The sequence below is a fragment of the Ambystoma mexicanum genome, chromosome 1q (genome assembly GCF_040938575.1).
Source record: "Ambystoma mexicanum isolate Mex_15411 chromosome 1q, UKY_AmexF1_1, whole genome shotgun sequence".
Classification (NCBI taxonomy): Eukaryota; Metazoa; Chordata; class Amphibia; order Caudata; family Ambystomatidae; genus Ambystoma; species Ambystoma mexicanum.
This window is the reverse complement of record NC_090922.1, coordinates 674,592,049-674,605,838: the sequence shown is the minus strand read 5'-3', so window position 1 is coordinate 674,605,838 and position 13,790 is coordinate 674,592,049. Positions and strand designations below refer to the sequence as shown.

Sequence of the window (13,790 nt, the reverse complement as noted above, 5' to 3'; positions counted from 1 at the left end):
ACTCCCAGCGCAGAGCCAGGCACGCTTTAAGGTGGGTCTGGGAGAAGGCAAGCTGGTAGCGCAAGACATCATGGAGTCCACAGTTGCCCACATCGATACCTCTTGCCGGGCCATCTGCATCGCCACGGTCATGAGAAGGTTGGCCTGGCTTCGGGCTACAAAGTTCAACCCCGACTTCCAGGATTGCATATTGAACCTTCCTTTCGAGGGTATTGGCCTCTTCCACTCTACCACTGACAAGGAGTTGGATAAGAACAGCACACAAACCGCAAAGTCTTTATCAATTCTTTCAAAAACCACGCCCAAAGCGTACACCCAGTCGCATCAACGCTCCGATAAGGGGTGGGCGTTTGGTGGGTTCCGGGGATTCCAGGAACGGAGGTCAAAACAACCTGACTGCTCGCCGAGTCAGCACCGGTGCAAGCAACAAAGGGGGGGGGGCTTTCTTCCAGTCCCCCTCAGCAACAGCCTCGGAGACCAAAAAGGCATGATGCGTCCCTCCAGGCCCGCGTGTCTCCAGTGGGTGGCAGGCTAGCCTCTAATGTGCATTTTTGGCACCAGAACTTTGTAGACCCTTGGATCCTCTCAGTTGTATCCATGGGTTACCACCTACTTATACCTCTCCCTCTCCTCCTGCCTCCCCTCTGCTCCCACAGATTGGGACAGCAACTCTGTTGGCGAAGATCCGGTCGCTTGTCGGGAGCCAGGCAGTGGAAGAAGTACCAATCTCCCAGAGAGGATTAGGCTTCTATTCCAGGATTTTCGCCATACAAAAAAAGAACCAGGCTGGCCTGAGAGTTGTGATGGACCTCTCCACCCTCAACCTCTCCCTCCCTCTTCAAAAATGAGATGGTTATGCCAGCCCTAATTGCAGAGAAACTAGACCAGGGAGATTGGATGTGCTCCCTGGATATGAAGGCTGCCTACCTACACGTCCCTATTTGGCAGCCTCATCGCTTCTTCCTACGTTTCAGGATCATGGGTGTCATTTCCAGTACGAGGTGCTACCCTTTGGCCTCAACTCAGCCCCCGGAGTGTTCACATGAATGCAGTGGCAGCCCTCCTCAGGGCCCAGGGCCACCATGTCTACCCGTACCTGGATGACTGGCTCGTCAGGGTGAGATACCCGGAGCGGGTTGTCCACACTTCCTCCGCACTGAGTACACTCCACCTGGGGTTTACCATCAACCTCAAGAAGTCTCCGCTGCAGCCCACGCAGAGCTTCGCCTTCCTGGGCCTCATCTGAGATATGAGTTCCGAGAAGGTATTTCCATCGGAGGACAACATTACGGCCATCAAGAGGGCCACTTCGCACTTCCTCACTAGACGATTGACTTCGGCTTGGTGGTACCAGCACTTACTGGGTATCATGGCAGCGGTCCTCTTGACCGCACCACACACAAGGCTCCGAATAAGGAGAGTGCAGCTGCACTTCGCAGCCTCATGGAATCAGGAGAAGGTCTCCCAAGCCAAGCTGGTCAGCATACCGCCTTCTCTCCACTCGGACCTCACGTGGTGGTCCCAGGACTGCAATCTGCGGCCTGGCAGGCCATTCCGGCAGCCGACTCCGCAGGTCACCATTACCGCGGACTCCTCCCTAGGGGGCTGGGGAGCCACTCTGGACAGGCTCAGCGTCCATTGATTCACATATCAACTGGCTGGAGCTCAGAGCCATTTGGCTAGCCCTCAGGGCCTTGCTTCTGCTCATCAGGGGCAGAACCGTCCTTATCCAGAACGACCACTCCACCAGCATGTGCTATGTCAACAATCGGGGGGGGGTTTGGGGGGAGCGGGGGGGTGGTACCAGGTCCCCTCCGCTGTGCAACCTAGCAGTCAGCATGTGGGAATGGGCCCTCGAAAACATCTACCTCTGGGCAGTCCACCTCCTGGAGGAGGCCAACTTGGAAGGGGACAGATTCAGCAGGCTGGGAGCAGACAATTACGAGTGGCAATTGAACTACCAGGTGCTGCATGTGGTCTTTAACACATGGGGCAAGACTCAGTGGATCTATTTGCCTCCTGGAGGAACAGGAAGTGCCATTAGTTCGCGTCTAGGCAGGGACTAGGCCCCGGCTCCCTGGGCGATGCCATGCAGATTCAATGGGAGGGCATGACAGCCTATGCTTTTCCACCCACTCCCCTGATCCCCAGGGTACTCCGCAAGATAAAGGAGGCTTGTCACCTCAGCATCATAGTGATAGTGCCGTGGTGGCTGGCGAGACCCTGGTTCTCCGAATTGCTCAGCCTCTTGGACCGACCTCCCATTCACCTTCTGTTGGGCCCAGCACCTCTCCTATCCCAGCAGAGGGGCAGGCTTCTCAACCCCGCACCTCAGAAGCCAGCCCTTGCAGCGTGGTTCCTGAGCAGATCACCCTCTGGCACATGAACCTCTCTCGGGCTAACCTGGAGATCATCCAGGGCGCTAGGAGCAAGGCTACTAGGACCCAATACAGGAGTAAATGGAGCAGGTTCTGTCACTGGGCAGATGCCAAGGGGGGGGATCAACCCCCTGGCGTGCACACTGGACGATGTGCTCTCTTTCTCGGCACACCTTGCCCACTCAGGAGTACAGGTGGACACATGTCTCACCTATCTAGCAACCATAGGGGCCTAAAGAAATTCGGAGGAGGAGGTCTTCTCCTCTTCCAACCCGATAGTCGAACATCTGGTTTGTCCAGGCTTTTCCCGCCCATCAAGAAGCCACACCAGTGTGGGACCTCAGTGGTGGTGTTGGGCGCCTTGCCGCAAACCCTTCGAGCTAATGGGGTCCGCGGACATCGGACTGGTCACCATCAAGACAGCTCTACTAGTATGTGTCGCCTTCGCTCGCAGAGTCAGGGAGATCCAGACTCTGGTGGCTTCAGAACCCTATACCACTTCCCCTCGGACTTACCCGGCATTCCTACCTAAGGTACCCACCACGTTCCATCTAAACGAGGAAATAATCCTACCCACATTCTTCGCTGACCCGAAGTACGAGGCTCAGAGTCTTGCACTGTCAGGATGTCAGATGCTCTCTAAAATTCTATCTGGATAGGACCATGGGCTTCCGCAAGTAGGACGCAAACCTTTAGGGTCTCCAGACCCGGTTATCAGGCATCCATGGCTTCCATCGCGAGGTGGATGGTTGCGGCCATCAAAGAGGCCTATGATGGGCAGCGCAAGCCGCTGCAGGCCAACATGCACGCCCATGCTGTCAGAGCCAAGGCCACGGCCATCGCATTCCAGCGGCAGGTTCCGTGGCAAGTCATAAGCAGGGCAGCCACCTGGGCCACCCCTGCAGCTTTTTGTAAGCGTTACTGTTTGGATGCCGGCTCCAAATCAGACACAGCCTTCGGACAGGCGGTTCTAAGGAACTTGTTTTCTTAAGGAGAGTCTCCTGCACCCTGGGGCTACATTCAGTTGTAATCGCCCATTCAGTATGGAGGAAAGGGGACAGGGCGTAAGTGTAGAATTACAAGTTACTCACTGTAGTGATTAACGTACACTTAGTCCCCTTTAGTCCATACATCCCACCATCCTCCCCGCTAATAATACTGGTGTCATTAGTCAATAATAAATTTTGTCCACGCGTCAATGGGGACTGAGTGGCGCCGGTGAGGGGAGTCAGGGTAGCGTATGCTCCCATTGCCGCACCTCCAGCGCGCCTCTAAATTTAAAGGGGAAGAAGGTTTTTCTGGTGAAAAAGGTTCCGTCCCTAGGAAGGGACGCCCGTACAGTATGGAGGAAAGGGGACTAAGAGTATGTTGGTCACTACGGTGAGTAACTTGTAATTTCCATGGACTGGTAGCCAGCCATAGGGACTGAGCAGTGCACCTTAACAAGAGAAGCAGATGAGCGAGGCAAAATTGCTCACCCAAAAAATTATTTGGAATCCAGAATGAAAACTGATATGCTGGAGTACTTCGTTGTTCATAAAGGAAGTTTTCAAAAACATTTCTGGAAGAGAGGAAGAGGGAGAACAAGTGAGAGAGACATGCAGTAGGTCTATTTCTCCAACTTTTCCTGATGTGAATACAAAATACCACAAGCAAAGCTTTCCATGGGGGAAATCTTGAAAAGAGAAAACGTGTACATTTTCTCTATAGAATGCAACAAAAAACAGCAGGAAAACGTAATGAAGGGTGCAGTGGCAGCAGACTGACAAACAAAAGGCTGCCTTCTCTGCTGCATTCCTTTGCTTTCTCTCATATAGCTTTTAATTTTGGCTCCTTTTAGGTGGTCATCAATGAGCCAACATATAAGCCTTATTGTCCATATCGGACTTGTTGTTTATGGAATTTCTTATTCTTGTTCATCCTATACCGATAGGTGTTAATTTGCCCCATTTCTGCCTCTGATTTGCCCAATATTGAAATGAAAAATAGTTTTTGTGCATTTTTTAAAAAAAGTCGTGTATTCTTGGTGCATACTGCAGCATTGTCTCTAAATGGATTTATTTTGCTGTTGATCAAATACTTGAAGCATTGGGGTGAAAAGTTTACCGCTATTTTGAAAATGTTTGTTTTCTATTTCCTCTTAGATATGAACTTCCTTTTGACAGACATGATTGGATTGTTAATCGTTGTGGGACAGAAGTCCGATACGTTATTGACTATTATGATGGAGGTGAAGTAGATCAGAACTACAAATTTACCATCTTGGATGTTCGCCCTGCTTTTGATTCTATGACTGCAGTATGGGACAGAATGAAAGTTGCCTGGTGGCGCTGGACATCATGAACTTTTTCCTTGTAACAACAATGTTATGCAAGATCCTGGAAAGAAAATAGTTATTCAATAATTATATTTATTTGATTTCTTGATGTGTATTTTGAACTTGCAATAAAGTTATTTGTTTAATCAGTGAACTCTTTGCAAAATATTTGTTTCTGACACTGTTTAACCATTAGTCTTCTGAATTCAGGGACCTAATTATTTTGTGTTCAATGCTGGAGTGTTGGATTAAGATAATTGTATTGACAATAGTGGAAAACTTACTAGTGTTCAAAGTCAATGAAGCCAAAGGCATCAGTGTCCCAAACATCCACCCAGTTCTCTATGTACTCATCACTTTCTTTTGACCATTTGACTGGATGCATGCAATGGAACTTTCATTATTGTAGTTGACATCTTTTACGTTTTTCTTACCGGCGGGTTGGATTTGGGGTTTTGTACACAACTCACTCCTAGCATCCGAGGTTTTGCTGCTGTAGCTAGATTCACCAATATCCACAAAACCGGTCTTTAAAGTGCTTGTTCTGAATGACTTCAAATTGTTGTCTGTCCTTCGTGCTCTAGCCTGCGCATGTGCGTCAGCGAACTACATTATCCACCCTTCACTGTATGTTTGTGGAAATATAGTTCAGACCAGCAGTACAATCCTTAACTTGATCCCATGTGCACATTTAGAACTTCATTTATAATAGATACATCCATGCCACATATTGTTCATCTTTTAAAACCTCCTCCTTTCGCAGTCAGCTCTAGAAAGGTTTACATAGCTACCAGGTGGCACCGTACGGCTCAGCATTCAGCCTATCACGTCTACTCTGTGCCATCTTGTGCCAGAAGTGTTGTCATATCCATGGCCGGGAGGGTCATTTTCCCCTCTGTTCCCTTTTTTTCTGCAACAATGCTCAAGAGCATAGAAACATTTCCCCCTGCTCCCAAAATCCGTCTTCAAGTCCTGCCGGGTTTGTCACTGGCTCATGTTAGTCACTGATCTCACACTTCTCATCTTTTTCGTTTTTGAAAAGACCATGAAGCAGGGACTTGTAGATCCTCACAGACCATGACACTAAAGGTAGTTGGAGAATACACAGCAGGGGGTACGGGTTCTGCAGCAAGGTGGCTGCTTTGGTAGAACACTGTGCAGCTCCACCAGCCTAATCTTGTGGTATCTAGTTTTATGTAAACCTCCATTTAAGAGCTACTTTTGCACCAGTGGCACCCTGTGACTGCGGGAAGACCAGGGTGTGATTGTAGCCAGTCACCTTTTTACCAGGAGCCTGTTGGGGCAGGTAGTGAGCCTGCAGCTGAAGGTCCTTGCGAGATCCTGCCCTACAGTTAAGAGAGGGCACTAGATGAGAGCGCCGCAGCTCGGGCATTGAGCCGGCCTAGGCTGGAGATGTGCTGCCAAAGGGGAGCACACCTCCGGTCTAGGATCCTGGGCCATCAAAATCCAGAGCTGTGCCTTCTGATTAGGCAAGATTTGGAGCAGTACCCTTTGGGTGCACTACAACAACCTTAACCCACCTGGCAATAGGATCCCAACCTTTGGTATAAGCTGTACTACACAGGTTGGTAGTGTGGCTGAGCAGCCAGGCTTATCTCAAGTGGGGTCAACGTGAGCAGTAGGGGAGTTACACAGAGATACAGTGACAAGTAACCAAATAAACACTTGCACTCAAGGTTTCTTGATTAAACAATTATTAATTTATTTAACAATTTATTTAACAGTCAGTTTGAGTAAGCCTTCTTCAGAAAGGGCAATATAATAGTAACACACACACACTCCAAAATACACACTCTTAGTTTCTCTAAATCAGTACCCATTTGGGATGGCACACACACTTCCTACACCCTCAGGTGACTTAAATAGTTAGAACACTGTGGACATTAATATATCACTGGTACATTTAGAGCAATACTGAAGTGGGTGTCAAAGAAAAGAGGTTTCAGAATAAGACAAGAGAGCACACAAATATTCTGAAACAGTTAAGTACCTTTGAACCCCCAATGCAAAGTAAGTTAACCCTTTCCTGGAAGGAAGGTAAAAAAACAGAGGAGAGCGATTCAGGGAGCCAGGCCAGCCAATGTCAATTGGGCAAAAGTCTAGGTGAGCTGAAGCACTTCTTGCAGGTAAGTAAAAGTCTTGCACAATGTTTTAGGAGTCTTTGTAGAAAAAGTAGAATCAAAGTAAGGTCACAAGCTGTGAGGCTTGTGAGGTGTACAAGATGTAAGTAACTCTACAGGAGCAACCAAGACCAGTCTCAACTGAGAACAAGTAAGGCTACAAGACAAGAGGTAAGTTATTTTAGACTGTACTGGTTAGAAGAAATGGTTTCTGCTGGCTTTTGTTCCTGTGGCTCTGCAGATCCTTTTGTTCCTGGGCCTCAGTCATGGGGACAAGAGGGGGACGTCTGGGGACTCCTGCAACGGGACGGTCGGCGACAGCAAAGGGCAAACTTCAATTAAGTGGCACTTTAGCATTTCAGCTCCTCGTGTCTGACAGCAAATAGCAACACTGCCGTTCTTAGATACCACTTCAGACTTTCCTTGCTTATGGGGTCCAGCACTCTGTTGAGGTGGCTCAGGCTTGGTCAGTCCTGCATCAGGTAAGTTTGGAGGATCTTCCTAGAGCTCGGGTCTGACTTAAAAGCGATCCGCTCGCTTTGGTGTTCCTCTCCCTGGCACTTTGTTTCCAGCAGCAGCAGTGGAAGTACAGCCAGCTTCGAGAGGATGTCCAAACGAGATCACTTTGAAGTTGATTGGTCCCACCAACTCAAGGGGAGAAGTCGTCCTTGCAGGGCTTCTCTAGTTGAGGCGAATTCGGAGCTTCAGCACAGCAGCAGGGCTTCACCGGGCAAACCAACGGTCCAGTAGTTGCAGCAGGTGTCTCTTCCAAGTTCTTCTTAGGATTCCTTTGTCCAGGGGTCGACTCTGCCTTCCAAGCCAAAAAGCCTTGCCTTTTATGCAGGTTTCTCCCATTCATTCCAGCCTAGCTGTCCGAACAGCCAGCCGGCCAATCGCCTTCGGGTGCGTTCATGTAACCATGGGGATTAAGCACAGGAAGTTTTGGGCACCTGCCCCTGCCAGACATACTGGGAGACAAAACAAAGGGACCAAACCTGATTTGGCGCGCAGAGTAAATCCCAAGAAGGACCTTTCCAGCAAGAAATGGTGAAAAAAGACCAGGGCCATTTTGACAAAATGGGCACCCGTGGGTGCTTTACTGCAGCTACGAACACAGCCCGCGGTAAAAACTCCCAATGATAGTTAAAAGCAAACCACTTACACCAGCCATTAATCGTGGAAAGGGTAACATAAAAATGTTACATGAGAAGCTAGACAAAGGGGAAACTAAGTAACCCTCCAGCACCTGTCACGACCCTCGCCCAAAACCCCCTCTGGCAAACCCATTGGCCAGGTGGAGTCAGGACTCGGGCCTCTAGAGCCTGGCATCCTCTTCAAAAGCCCTCATGGGGCCAGTCCTGGCGCCTATGGTGCCAGCCTCATACACCATGAAAAACGATGTGCTTGGGAACTACTTTATTGTACTGTCAGCCAACATGGAAGCATCCACATAGCTTGGTTCCTAAGAACCAAGCTATGCGGTCTAGTGTTTTGGGTGTGGTAGCCTAGGGACTACTTTACCTGGACTATTTTGTTGGCACTATTTAAACCACACCCGAGCAAGACAACACACTTCGCGTTACTTTGCAGCTTGCAACATGACGCTCGCCATGTCCAGCTATTCCGCCCGAACCTCGGAGAAGCAGAACCTGCAAGGAGACAAAAGGAACATCATTAGCAGCAGCATCTTACCTGCAGTCTTCATCTTTAGCCACTCGCAGCTCCTGAGAACAGCTTCCTCGAATCTGCACGCCTCCCGGACAGAACGACCTGAAAGAGGAAGATGGAGGCAACATGAAAGAAAGCAGTAGACACATTTGCAAATTACAAACTGCTCAAAAGGCTTACCTGGCTGGTCTCCTCTCGGCTGGCACCACTCCGGACATTCCACTCGCGCTGAAGAACACTGCGACCTACAAGGAAGGAAAACGCAGGTTAGCAAAGGCAAGACTTTGCAGCGCTGCGCATAGCGCTTACTTACCGCATCATAGCGCTCTTAATGTGCCATCATTTACCAGCGGGGGCTCAACCAAGCCAGTTCGCCACGCTGAAGCTCTGCATACCTAAGGGAAAAAGAGACATTTTAAACAAAGAAAGGCATGCAGGATAGCAACAATACTAAAGAACAGCAATAAGACCTACCTGAACAATATCAAACGGGCCGGCGTCAGTGAAGTAACTGGATCGCACACGCCCACGAAAGACAACGCACCCCTGCAAAGAAGGCAGGACGGAGAGCACGCCTAACTCTACCACAAGGCGAGGAGAGGGCCCCGGAGGGGCTGAAATCATACGGGGGTGGAGGGAGGATACTTACCCCGGTCGGTCAGCCTTGAACACAGTCTTCCTGTATTTTCAGGCAGAACCTTCCCCGCAGACCACATCTGGGCAAAGCTGAGAAGTATACCAGCGAGTAACCCGGCTGGGTGGCGTCCCTGTGGATACCAGGTGAGTGTAACAGCACCCTATTGTAAGATAGTGTGTGCTGGGTCTATAAAGTTACAATTTAAATAAAGTCAATTTCACTTCACTGCTCTTGGAAACAATAGTTTATCCAAGAGAAGGTATTTAAACCTTTGGGAAATCTGAAAGACTTCCCTGTGTCACTGCACTGAAGGTGCTATTTCACAATGTAAAATGATGATGCCTATGGAGTTTGTCAGACTCCATAACCAAAAGAAACACAGTTTAAATCACAGTAAAATACATGGGCGAGTGGGAAAAGGGTCTCACTCTCTCCAGGTTGAAAAGTCCTAGAGTCCAGCAAAAGTGCTCGGGATCTCTAAGGTAGAGAGGAATTGGCACATTTCTGAGAATTCTCCCTAACGATGATCTTGCCAAAGTTGTGGATGCTGGGTGCTGCATGGTACATGGCAATACATTTTGAGGGAGGGACAATGCTCTGTCCAGGGACACATTCTAGGTGGGTCCACCAGCCTTATTGTTTGCCCCAGCCTGCAGAGGGCTTGGCTCTGTCTAGGTGGTGAGCACAAGGACGTATGCTTGCGTCCCCATGCAGTGAGTCTGTACGTTTTGAGGGCTCTCGGTGCATCCACCGGTTGCTTTGTGGCTTCCTCTGGGGCTGGGTTTCTCCTCTTCGGCCCAGATGATGGGAGCAGGGAAGATTAATAGGTGGGTTTGGGCCACCTTCGCACATTAGTTTTCCCCTGCTATATGAGGGTTGCATGGTCATAGTCCCACTGGCACGCAGGAGGTTACTCACTGGGGTTATAATCCACATCATCAAGATTATGGCTGAATCAATATAAATGTAACTTGGCTGCTGCTCTCGCCTTAATTATGGCCACATCTTTTGCTCGAAATTGCTGATTTAAGATACTAAATGCATTTAATCCTTCCTCTTCCATCAAGCAGGGTGTTCAGTCGGGTGAAGTGGGTAGAGCATGAGATATTGGCAGTTAATAATCTTGTCTATGGGGAAGACGCAGATCCAGTGGAAGCTTTCTTTTGGGGGCTCTGAGAAAACTAAACTGGGAACCCTAGGGGACTACTTTGGAGATGGCATGTTTATACCTTTTGTGTTGGTTCTTTTCTTATCTTCTAACTCAAGGCCATAATGGTAGAACTCTGTCCTCTCCAAGAAGAGGGTCCATATCCAAGCCTGTGTCTCCGCTGCCTCAAACAACCTGGCCGACCTCTTTAAAATCTGCAAGGAGGTTGTGAAACTCCACAAATCTATCTTTGGCCTAGCCCTGCGTGGGCAACATTTGTTGAAATGCAACTATCTACCCCAGGGGGAGGTGGACCAATCTGGCCCCCCTGCAAAGATATCTCCACTAATCTATCTCAGGGCAGTGTTCACTGTGCGCTGTTACTACAAAATATGTGACGTACACGACAAACCAAAACACTAAGAAATTACACGAAATGAAATCACAATAACATGAGGCAAAGAAAACACAGGAATCGATTCAACAATAAAAACAATTTTATTCATGCACAGCAGTGTGCAGGAATAAACAGTACTACCAAAGCATGGGTGCAATCTACTGGCTTCTATGCAAGGAATCTAATAAGAAGTATCCAGTCCTGCTGGATCTGCAATGCTAATAACAATGCATGCCTAGTAACAACAAATACGGCCTAGTAACAATTTGCAAGCGTCAGCATTTCTCTCTCTCTCGTCACCACACATCGGCTCTCTCTCATGAAACTGCGTGCGTGCGTGTGTGCGTGTGTGCGTGCGTGCGTGCGTGTGTGTGTGTGTGTGTGTGTGTGTGTGTGTGTGTGTGTGTGTGTGTGTGTGTGACTATCCTTGTGGGGACTTGGGTGTGTAAACATGCACACGCTGTGGGGACTTGATTTCACTGTGGGGACCTAAACCCAAGTCCCCACATGGTAATGCCTTCCAAATGACTTAAAACAACTTAAAAGACATCTGTGCCAATTTTTAGAACTTTTAAAAAAATGGCTTTGTGGGGACCTGTGTTTATTTTGGTGTGTTGATTTTTTACTCAGCTCTGCCCCCGCAGGCTGGGTGTGGTATTGCAGTCATCAACACACGGACAGGAATTTAAACACACTTGATAAATCAGATGCCCTACATGCTTAGGCAGCAGATTCATGGGAACCATTTATACACAAATTCAATTGTGTGTTAAATGGCCTGAACTCTGCGTTTAAATGTAAAAGAATGAAATTAAGCTGTTTTTTGTGTAGTTTGTATGTTTACAGAATTTAATATAATTGATACGCAATATAAGTCTTCCCTCATTGCACAACACACTTCCAGATTCATTTTAAGCATTGGCTACTTTGTAACAAACCAATCACAATGTGACTTACTTTAGTTCCTTATTTTTCTGTGATTTTGTTGAAGTCCCCATAGGGGTGGTGTGTGATGATATTGAATTCCACACTGTGAAGACAACACATTATGTGCACTGATGTCATCTTGCCTATAGTCTAATATGTGAATTAATTGAATGTTGGCATCACATTTTGTCTGATTACACAAACATATTCACAGGATTAATGTTTAATTGATACTAATTTGGTTTCATTACAAGTTCATCTCTAAGGGTCAAAGTGGCTGCAGTGGAATTGCCGCCACTTTGATCAGTCTGCTGATATACGGGTTATTGAAAATGGACGCTAATTCCTCTGGTGGAATTAACCCTGAAGAAATTAGCACTGGAGGAATAAGCAATGAAAACCAGTGATAATTCCCCCGGGGATACATCCTCCAGTGGAATTAGAGCTGGAAATAAAAATGCTAATTCCATCCCATCTTCAGGTTAAAATACTGAACGAAACACAGCCAAAAATAGTGGCCGATTTTAACCAAAAATACCCAAAAGGCGAAGGAAAATGCATTCAGGTGATGCAAATGAAGCCACAGATGCACCCAATTGGCCATACAAGGGTATGTGAATACGAATAGTATGGCATGATGCTGAAGTCCCCATAGAGCTGATATGATGGTACTGAGTCCACCAAAAGGATGGTGCGTGGTCATGTTCAGGTCCCCACTGGGATGTTGTTTGATGACAAAGAGGTCCTCACAGGGATGGTGTGTCATGGCATATTAGGCCCCATAAGAATAGTTTGAAATTATGCTCAAGGTCCCATAGAGATGGAATGCAATGATATTGAATCCTCCAACTGGATGGTGTGAGCTGATGTTGAGGTCCCCACAGGGTTGATATGTGATCATATTTAAGTCCTCAAATGGATGGTGTGTGCTAATGTTGAGGTTCCCACAGGGTTGATATGTGATGATATTGAAGTCCTCACATGGATGGTGTGTGCTGATGGTGAGGTCCCCACAGGGTTGATATGTGATGATATTGAAGTCCTCACATGGATGGTGTGTGCTGATGGTGAGGTCCCCACAGGGATGATATGTGATGATATTTAAGTCCTCACGTGGATGGTGTGTGCTGATGTTGAGGTCCCCACAGGGATGATATGTGATGATATTGAAGTCCTCACGTGGATGGTGTGTGCTGATGTTGAGGTCCCCACAGGGTTGATATGTGATGATATTGAAGTCCTCACATGGATAGTGTGTGATGATGTTGAAGTCTCCTTAATGAAGATGTATAATGATATTAAAGTTTTCATACGTGGGCTCTTTGACATTACATGCCTTACAGATATATTATGCTTCAAGGAAGAAAAAGAGAGATTTTGTGAAGATGTTGAATAATTTAAGAAAGTATTTATAGGCCCGAGTGTGTTTTATGTTAATTTGAACTCATGTAATGGTAACGTTACATCAAGCTCTGCTTAGTACATGACCAAATCAGCAATCAAACGAAATCTCACCTGACAATGGGGGTCATTACGAGTTGGGCGGTATTCTGTCTGTAAATCCACTGGACTTTCGGTTACTTCCACTTGGTCTGGCAGATTTACCGCTGGATTACACGTGGTGGTGTCGGAGTATGTTTCCATTTTTTCACATTGGACTCTATGGGGCATTTTTGGCAGAATTACTGCAGAAGTAATTCTGCCGCAGTAATTTCACTGAAAATGGGTAGAAAGTCATCAGAGTTAGCTCCAGTTCATAGCTGGAGGTGAATCCTTTACATTTCTGCCAAACTTCTGCCACATTTCACCTACTTCACTGTGCCCATTTATTTAACATGAAATTCACGACTGTCCTTCTTTACCGGCGAAGGAAAAGGCATTCAGGTGATGCAAATGAAGCCACAGATGCACCCAATTGGCCATACATGGGTATGTGAATACGAATAGTATGGCATGAAGCTGAAGTCTCCATAGAGCTGATATGATGGTACTGAGTTCACCAAAAGGATGGTGCGTGGTCATGTTCAGGTCCCCACTGGGATGTTGTTTGATGACATAGAGGTCCTCACAGGGATGGTGTGTCACGGCAAAGAAGGCCCCATAAGAATTGAATAAGAATTTGCATGGCATGGCAAAGAAGAATTGGCATATTCATAAGAATTGAATAAGAATTTGTAT

At 47.4% G+C, this 13,790-nt stretch overlaps 1 protein-coding gene across 3 annotated transcripts in view; it reads left to right on the top strand.

Annotated features, from left to right (window-relative positions):
• The window catches only part of HCCS (holocytochrome c synthase), a 338,093-nt gene extending 333,244 nt beyond the window's left edge, over positions 1-4,849 (top strand). For all 3 annotated transcript variants that reach the window (XM_069641282.1, XM_069641281.1, XM_069641280.1), the window contains exon 7: positions 4,523-4,849. In XM_069641282.1, coding sequence (XP_069497383.1) covers positions 4,523-4,721 — 199 coding nt within the window. In that variant the 3' untranslated portion in view covers positions 4,722-4,849. The remainder of the gene's footprint in view (positions 1-4,522) is intronic.
• Positions 4,850-13,790: the final 8,941 nt, after the last annotated feature.